At 45.8% G+C, this 9,786-nt stretch overlaps 1 protein-coding gene across 1 annotated transcript; it reads left to right on the forward strand.

Moving 5' to 3' along the window:
* The first annotated feature begins 1,687 nt into the window (after positions 1 to 1,687).
* Positions 1,688 to 9,786, forward strand: LOC127297112 (plant-specific TFIIB-related protein 1). The gene is made up of 3 exons (XM_051327374.2): positions 1,688 to 2,406; positions 8,569 to 8,727; positions 8,810 to 9,786. The coding sequence occupies exons 1-3, from the start codon at positions 1,789 to 1,791 to the stop codon at positions 9,620 to 9,622; spliced, it is 1,590 nt and encodes a 529-aa protein (XP_051183334.1). The 5' UTR covers positions 1,688 to 1,788; the 3' UTR covers positions 9,623 to 9,786.

A 9,786-nucleotide genomic window follows, 5' to 3' on the forward strand; every position in this document is an offset into this window, starting at 1 on the left:
GGGATAGTTATGGTTGACTTCATGAAAACTTCCTTAAGAGGCCGAAACCCCACTAGGAGTCCCACTAGTCAAGTTCTTAAGCATGGCAGTCATTTGTGCCATTTGGCTTGTAGTTCATCCTTTTTTTTTCTTCTTCTCGGCATCATATGCCAAGAATCTAGATTTCATTTCTCTAACCGAAACGAATAGTTTTTCCATCTCACTCTTAAGGCGGTGAAGCCCTTAATAAGAGTCCAGGCTCTGATACCAATTGAAAGTTCAGAGATGGTAAACATAGAGGGGGGTGAATAGGTTTCTACAGATTTTAATTCTTTCTTTGCAATATTAGGCTTTGCGGAATATAAAGGTGAGCCTAATGCAAACTAGGTGAGACAACCTATATGAGGATACAACTAACTCGAGCACGAAGGCTCTCACAGGCAGTTAAATCACAAGTAAAGAGTTCGGTTAGAGATAACCGATAGCACGCGGAGACGAGGGTTTATTCCCGTGTTCCCTTCCTTTGCAAGAAGGTACGTCACGTTTGGAGGAGTGGAGGTCCCACGAAGGATTCTCCGCGCCACGAAGGCTCACCCTATTCTCCGGAGCCTATCCCACGAAGGAATAGCTCACTCCCTTGTGGTAGACTTTGAGGTAGCCTCCAAACCTTCACAATCTTGTCAGGACCAAATCCACAACCCGGATGCTTCCGGACCACTCTTGCCCACCTAGGGTTTCCAAGGAACCCTAGAGAGCAAGCTTCCTGATGAATACAAGGGGGAATGAGATTTGGCTTGGTAGAACGGTAGATCGGGTCCTCCTCTATCGTTTCCCCGGAGGGATTTGAGTTTGGGTGGAGGAGGAGGGAGATCTGAGGCTTTTGGTGTTTCTAACAATGGAGTATGAGAGAGAGAGAGCTCAAGAACAGCTTGTAGTGTAGTGCCTACCCCTTCAGAGGTAGCAGAAGGGGTATATATAGTGTCACTTGAAATATAGCCGTTGTTGACTTGCCACATCAGCGTTTTCTTCGAGGCACCCGGTCAACCGGACCTGGGGCCGGACCGTTCGGCGCAGGGCCCGGTCAGACCGGGCCACGGACTGGACAAGCCGATCCAAACCGGAGTGGGGGCTGGACCATGACCGGATGGGCTTTGGGGCATACTAGACATCTCCCGGCTGGCACAAGCATGGGGGCCGGTTGGCGCCGGGGCGCCCGGTCCTGCACCCGGTCCGACCGGGCCTGGGACCGGACCGGCCGGTCCAAACCGGGTCTGCGACCGGATCTTGACCGGACCACTTCTCTGGGCTTACTGGACATCGTCCGGTTGGCACCGGTCCTGGGGCCGGTCTGCGCCGGGCTGGCCGGTGCCAGGGCTGGTCTGACCGGGCTCCTGACCGGCCGAGGCTGAAACAGGTCCATCCTCGCTGTCAATGTCTCCGCCGAGGCCAGTCACGCCGTCACCGGCTTCGGCTAGGACGTTCCCCCGCCTCCTCCCGCTCGGTGTGTGTGGAAGGTACAAGACGACCACACGAATCTTGGCGCGATTTCAACAGCTGCAGATTCTACCGAGCTCTAAGGTAAATCTGAGAATTAGCCAAACCGATAGTTTTATTGGGTCAGACATCAGTTTTATCAAAAAGGTTAGATTTGTAAAAAAAAAAAAAGTCACAGATCCACTGAAGCTCGACTGCTCGAGTGGACCGAAAGGCTGCAGAGTGCAGGTCGCCTGAGGCCAGCCACCCCCAAAGAAGACCCAGATACTGCCCGGACCCAAAGCTCGTCTCCGCAAGCGCGCCGCCGCCGCCGCCATGTCCCAGCCATCGCAGTGCCCCTACTGCCGCTCGTCGGGGCCGGCGCGGTGCGCCACGACGCAGCCGCCGCTCTCCCGCGCCGTCTCCGAGTGCTCCTCCTGCGCCCGCCTCGTCCTCGAGCGCCACCTCCACACCCACCCCTTCTTCCCCCTCCTCCCCTCCATCCACTCGCTCCCCCTCGTCACCCCCGACCTCGCCGCCGCCGCCTCCCCGCCCCCCAACGACCACGACGACGACGACCCCTTCCTCCCCGCCGGCTTCGTGTCCGCCTTCTCGGCCTTCTCCCTCGAGCGCCACCCGGTCCTCGCGCGCTCCGCATCCGCCTTCTCCGGCCAGCTCGCCGAGCTCGAGCGCGCGCTCGCCGTCGACTCCCCCGCCTCCTCCACCCCCGACCCCGCCGGGCCCATGGTCTCCGTCGACAGCCTCCGCGCCTACCTCCAGATCGTCGACGTCGCATCCATACTCAGGCTCCACCGGGACATCGCAGACCACGCATTCGACCTCTTCAAGGAGTGCTCCACCGCCACCTGCCTCAGGAACCGCAGCGTAGAGGCGCTCGCCACCGCAGCGCTCGTCCAGGCCATCCGCGAGGCGCAGGAGCCCAGGACACTGCAGGTCTGTGCTGCGCTCATGCTCCCCACTTATTTCTTGAAAACAAATGCTCCCGTGTAGATATAGATTTAAGATTCTAGTCTAGGTTCTAAAGCAAAGGAGATTTCCACAAGTAATTTAAGAGTGCTCTTCCAAATTAGGGTCAGTAATTTAAGACTTTGTTCACCAATTATGGACACAAAGTACCTTCACATAGTATTGAGTAACTCCTGTTGGATGGTATGCCGCTCTTTGAACTGATTTACGGACCAAAGTTCCCTGAACAATTTACTATCAAAGCGCTCTACGTAGTAACGCTATCTATGGAGCATCTGATTGTGTTGATTCAACCATACATTTATTCTATTTTTTGTCAAATTGGACAATTAACTAGTTAGCTGCCTGTGCGTTGCTACGGAATAAAAAAAAATAACAACACACTATAATATGTGCCATAGAAACATACCATGTTACACTCCGCTATGGTTTATGGACTCTGACTGTTTGCCACAACAACCGTTTCCCCCGACAATGCTTCGGAAAATTGGGAGGTACTCCCTCTAGATATATTGTCGTGGATATAGTTTAATTCTATAATTCTTGTCGTGGTGTTAGTTCAAATTTAAACTAAGACAACGACAAGAATTATGGAATGGAGGAAGTACATATTTGTCTCATATTATTGCGTTTTCAAACTGCAACGAATCTATCTTGCAGTTCCTCTCGACGTTGAGCCCCTCAACCTAGTATAGAAAACAAAGATGCAAAATGTACAGAAATGTACAGAAATGTCAACAGATTTCACATGATCACATCCATTGATGGGGGTGATGGAACGACCGATCATGATGTGGCTAATGAATGAAGGATATCTTCCGCAACCATATTATTCAATAACAAATACAATGGGACGTCCCTCTAAAAAAGATGACAATGGGACATAGATGGATTTTTTTTTAAGTTGACATATATGGAAAACTGGCTTCGCCTCAACCCCAGCTTTATTTCCCTTTGCGATCGGCTCTGCATCCGTACTGTATACCTTACTCGTTTCATCAACTGCCGCCTAGCTATGATCCTTTGCTATGATCCATTTCATCTAAGTCGGTTCCCCATTGTTCCTCATTACACGTGCTGCTATGGCCTGCCCACCATCTTCTCAGACTCCTACCCTGTGATTAAAATCTGATGGAACTCACCTCATGCGCCATTGTGCCCCACTTTCTTCTCAAACTTGATCCTAAGATCATCTGAATAGAAAAGAGAGACATAAACAATTAAGTAGACGTTATAATAAAATGGTACATTCTTTCTCCAGCATAAAGGAACGGTATATATGTGGCTGGACAAGGCTTAGCCTCTAGTAGTGCCTCCCATCAGCTCCACCTCCGGCGATGCAGGGACTACGTATCCCGCCTGTCTACCTCCGAACTCCATTATCTTCATTCTTATTATCAACCCACCCTAGTTAGTAGTTACTATGATGAGCCCGTGTCGCTTCGACTGACGCAATGAATTCAAATTGAGAGTTATATTCAAACCATAGGTATACCTGTTCACAATTTATGACACAAAAATTATATGGAAACCACTGAAAGGAAAAAAAACAGATGATAGCAAGGAATTATTATACTGTATTTGTTACCTATAGTCCTGGATATAAAATTAGCGACAGTTACATTGTCTAGTATTAGCAGAGATTACAGGCTGCACACTAGAACAGTAGCATTTCCAAATTGCATGGTTTAGTATTAGCATGTCCCAATTATTTACTCGGGCACTACGGCGCACCAGAGTATAGTTGTTTTTGAAACGGAAGCAAAAGCTTTGCCTCTTCTATTAATTAAGAAGAGAGTGCTCAGTTTTTAGGAGAAAACCGGGCGAAAACCAACAACAGGGCTAAGCCCACACAAACCGCACCCCCACTCACGACCAAGTCTAATAAAGACCCGAACAACAAAGCCACACCAGCTTTACCCAACACAAGGGACCACATGGCGACACGAACGAACTCCAAACACGACTATACTGCCTGGTAGAATTCGAGTGGTACATTTCATGGTCAGTGGAGCCTCCGCACAAGCCAGAAGTTGATTCATCTTTAAATATACGAGCATGTACCAGGGCAAAAACACTTCCTGAAGCTTGTTTTTTTGTCACCTGAGTTGCATTGAAACTTCACCAACCAACAATGAATTTATCAGATTGTTCAAGTATAGTTCAGTTAGACATGAGTTATACAAGAATAAAATTGAAAAGCAAGAAATAAAGGAAGAACCACTATACTGCAAACTGATCACTTAACCAATAGATAACCTATTGATCACTTAACCAATAGATGTCTGTAAAATCCAGAGACACGAATTTAAGGCTTACCAGGTTAAGCTAGCCGATCGGCATTAATCTCCACGTATCAGTCCCAAAAAACAATAATCTGCATGTACATTGGACCTTTCATTTTTGAAAGAGAGACAATATATATTATTTACTTGTTTAGTCCAATAAATATTCTTCATATATGATGAACATCCTCTGAGGAATCTAACTTGGAAAATGCAAGACAAACTTCATATACTGGACTGTACTCCTTTATGTATTTGCAGTTTCAGAGAGACCTAAGAGCATCTCCACCGGTGAGCCCTATAAAATGGGGCGGCAGCAGTGCTGGCAGCAACATATGGGGCGCGCCGGCAGCAGTGTATGTGCTATGGGGAAGTGTGTTTCGCACCGGTGACCCCCATAGCACAGCTCCAATAGCACATGCATGCACTTAAAGGAAAGTAGGTGGGGGCAGAAAAAGTATGAAAGAGGAGAATCTTTGGTGGGGCTGTCACTGCATGTGGGCCGGTTAGCATCTTTTGAGCAGAAATTTGGTGCCGGCGCCCCCGATCGAAGCCTTTGGTATAGGGGTCCTTTTGGGCGCGCCGGCGCTTTTATGGGGCTCCAGAATATGCCCGCGCTTTTTGGGGAGCGCCGGTGCGGGCGTTTTCTCTCACTAGAATCCCAATAGAGCTATTGGGAGCGCTATTGGGAGCGCCGGTGGAGATGCTCTAAGTAACTCACTGGTTTTATTATGTGCAGCTTTCAGTAAACCCAAGTCTCCGGATGAAACCTGTTAATCATACATCTATTTTTCCTGAAATTGTAGATGCAGTAGAGAAAATTAGTTGTATGGATGAAATAACTAATAACGGCTTAACCGTGTCTAAACAACATGCAAACAACAAAACTTGGTCAGTGCCTATTTATGCAGTACCAGTATACCACAAACACGTAAGGTGCATCAAAAACTGAAACCGTTCTTATTATCTACCCTATGACCAGCAAAACAACTGTACTCTGCATTCTTGGATGTCAACTGACCGGGTATCCCAAGCCCTATAAAAGAGTGAAATTTTCAGCTAATCTTGACCCTCAGTATCCTGCACAGTTTGACATATACTCTTAAATGTTCCCAAGCCCTTTAAAAGAGTGAAATTTTCAGGAAACTGCTAATCTTGACCCTCAGCATCCTGCGCAGTTTGACATATACTCTTAAATGTTTATCCAACTTATCAGCCCTGGAACAAAATACATCTGCACACTCTTAGTTTTAGATAATGATTTTTTCCAAAAACTGTAGCAACTACACAAACTCCATTTACATCAACTGCATTTTTTTCTTTTCGACAGCCAGTACCACCAGATACAGTAGCTAGGATATCCCATAACAACAAGGGATATGATTGACATGTAAACAGAGGGTGGTTACCTTGATGTTCATGTGGATGTCAAATTTATCTGAAACTAAGAGGTGAGGCTGTCCGTCCGGGGAGAGTGCGACATGGGGGTCAGAGCAGGGCAGTCTGCGTCCTCCCCTCGAGAGGAAGGCGGTGTGTTGGGGGAAGCAGTCCATCTGGGCCTGATGATATAGGGAGGTGGTCGGTCTGCAGACGGCGTGGTGGCGCGGCGGCGGACTGGGCGACATCGAGCATGGTTGGAGGCAGCATGCGGGTGTGCTTCCGCGCGTCCCTCATTCGTGGGGTGCTCTGCTGTTACCAGGAGGAAGGGCAGCTGAGCGTTGGAGGACTGGCCAGTGGTGGAGGGGCTGGGGTGGCCGGCGAGATGCATGGGTGGTGAGGCGGCGGCGTGATTGGATCGAGAGGGAGAGGAGCAGCAGCAGCTGTGACTTCTGAGATTTGTTTCTCGGGAGTGACATAAGCAGCAAGAAGTGATCTCATAATTAATTTGTATTGATTCCAATTTAATACCATGATAAGTGGCAACACAAGCAGAAGAAAATTAGAGAAGGCGCAGGAGCACATTTGGAAGTATTTGACAGGCGTACCACAAAAATCGATCGGACAGTGTTATTTGTTGACATTAGATTGGATGGACAGGATGCTTTCAAAAACAACCATCAAACGTGTTGAGCAACCTACGACTAACTCCCATTTAATAGTTCAGATTTTATGTCTTTGAATTACCTTGCTTGATGTGAACTTGAGTAAAATTGGGAAATTTGTACCATTATGGTCAGCTAGCACTTTCATATACCAAGCAACTAACAGGTGATCCCTTGTCTGGCAGAATTGCTGTTGGATGATATGCTGCTTTCCAGCAAACTGATTTGTAGACCAAAGTTCCGAAATCAATTTACTGTCAAAGCACTCTACTTAGTTTCACTATTTATTGAGCATCTAATCGTGTTGAGTTGAACATACATTTATGCTCCTTTTCTTTTCCAAATTGTACAACTAAATGTCTTTGAATAATCTTATTGTAAGTGAACTTGCACTGAAATTATTATAGATTAGAGTAAATACCTAGCAAAACCACCTGTAACTTCAGATTTGATTGTTTCAAAATTGTGGATTTTTTTTCCGTAAATTCTAGTCAGCCAGTACTGCCAATTTCCAAGCAATCAGGATCCAGGACTAACCAGGAATGCTAGGTTCTAAAGAACAGATCGCCACAAGTAAATTAAGATTTGATTGCTTCCAAATTGGGGATTTTGATCACCAATTATGGTCAGCTAGTACTTTTAGATACCAAGCAACTCAACAGATCCCTGTGTGGCAGAATTGCTGTTGGATGTTATCCTACTTTCAAATAACTGATTTACGGGCCAAAGTTCCCTAATCATTTTACTGTCAAAGCGCTCTACATAGTATCGCCATTTGAGCATCTGATTGTGTTGACTCGACCATACATCTATTCTTTTTTTTTGTCAAACTATTACAGTTTATTTTATGTCTCTGAATTATCTTACTGTATGTGAACTTGTGGTAAAATTGGGGATTTTGTACCATTATGTTCAGCTAGCACTTTCAAATACCAAGCAACTCAACATTTAGCCTGTCTGGCAGAATTTCTGTCGGATGATATGCTGCTTTTGAGTAAACTGATTTATGGACCAAAGTTCCCTTATCAATTTACTGTCAAAGCATTCTACTTGGTATCACTATTTATGGACCATCTGACCGTGTTGAGTTGAACATGCATTTGCTCCTTTAAAAAAAAAATACAACTAGATGTCTTTGAATTATCTTACTGTATCCGAATTTGAGTTGAATTTATTTCAGATTAGGCTAAATACCTAACAAAATCACATGAGTCATGCTTCATTGTCCAGGAATGAATCTAGTCCCAAGTCAGCTGTTGAACATGGTAATAAGGATTGTATAAATAGTAAATACTTGGTGTAGCATTTTTCGTTATGGATTTGCTATCTCTAAGTCGACTAAGTTGCACATCACAAAGTTTTAAAGTTGCCAAAAAAGATTTTTCTTTTCTAGAATACACCCTGGAAGGTGTATTAATCATAAAGAAGAAAGAAGAAAGGCCAAGACGGCCGGTACATCGCCAAGAAGGTTAGAACTCCATGCACCCAACATGATACATTGCCAAGCGGCAAACAACGCTCTACAAACCCGATAATAAACGACTCGCCTTGCCCAACAACTTCCACGAATGGCGAGAAGAAGGTTCCTAAAAAAAGTTGTGTGCAACTTTTGAAGTCGAAAGTTGCACATAGTAATTTCTAGGCTGTTCAACTACGCAGTTCCTGTTGGATAAAGAACAACCCTTAGGATCGTCAACTTAGAAACAAGTATTTCTTAGCCCCCTTAAAAATATACACTTCCATTTGGTTATTGCTACATTTTCAATTAGCACTAATTCATCTTCTGTTTACTGCATATCCAGGAAATCTCTACTGCTAGCAATCTTCCTCAGAAAGAAATAGGAAAATACATCAAGATACTTGGTGAATCTTTGAAACTGAGGCAACCTCTTAACAGCAATTCAATAGCAGTTCACATGCCTCGGTTTTGTAACCTGCTCCAGCTCAATAAATCAGCTCAGGTATCGGATGAACTTAATACACCTGAAACGGCATGGAAAATAATGTGTCCTGCTTTAACATAATCATGTGTTGTTTCCTCAGGAACTTGCAGCCCACATTGGTGAGGTAGTTGTCAACAAATGCTTCTGCACACGGCGGAACCCCATAAGCATATCTGCTGCTGCTATCTACCTTGCATGTCAGCTCGAAGACAAGCGCAAGACTCAAGCAGAGATCTGTAAGGTAACAGGCCTTACAGAGGTCACTCTTCGTAAAGTGTATAAAGAACTCCTGGAGAACTGGGACGATCTGCTACCGCCAAACTACACACCAGCCACGCCACCAGAGAAAGCTTTCCCCATGACAAACATATACTCAGCACGCTCATCGAGTGGAAAAGATCTTTATCAGGATAAGCTGCTGGATAGTATCAAGCAAAAAAGCTGTGAAGCCGCAGAGCCTGATCACATGGTAATTGTAAAAGATGAGGAAGACAGGAAAGCCGGCCTACTTGGTCAACCTCCTTCGATACTCGAGGCCCATGACCTGAACCAGGCATGCTGGCAGCAGAATGTTCCGTTTTCAGCATCTTCAAAATCGGACCGCGACAATACGGAGACAAGCGTTCGTGGGTTTAACCTTAACGAGGAGTCATGTCCAATGGATTCTGACAAGGCAGATGTAACAATGAAGCCACACTTTGCTGATGGGTGGGCAACTGAACCGAAGGTGCTTCCATCTCCTCCCAGTAGGCAGCCTGTACCATGGCAGCTTAAGCAACCGGCACCAGCAACTAGTTCATCGTATCCTAGGAATCGTGAGATGCAGCTGGGCTTTAGCATGGACCTTCTGGCTGGACGTGGGAAAAGGAGTGCTGGGGATAGTGGTGATGGCCGTGATAAAGAGGGCAAGTGAAGTTGCAGCTGTAAATATTTATAATGAAATTAGAAGCTATCGGATCTGTAAATATAGATGTTATCTCTAGTTGAGATCAACTTGACAAACATGGTCTTTCCGATGTATCATGTAGACGATGTAGTAATTTTTACTCCATGCTGTAGCATGTTACTTCCAAATTA

This window comes from Lolium perenne, chromosome 4 (assembly GCF_019359855.2).
Source record: "Lolium perenne isolate Kyuss_39 chromosome 4, Kyuss_2.0, whole genome shotgun sequence".
NCBI lineage: Eukaryota > Viridiplantae > Streptophyta > Magnoliopsida > Poales > Poaceae > Lolium > Lolium perenne.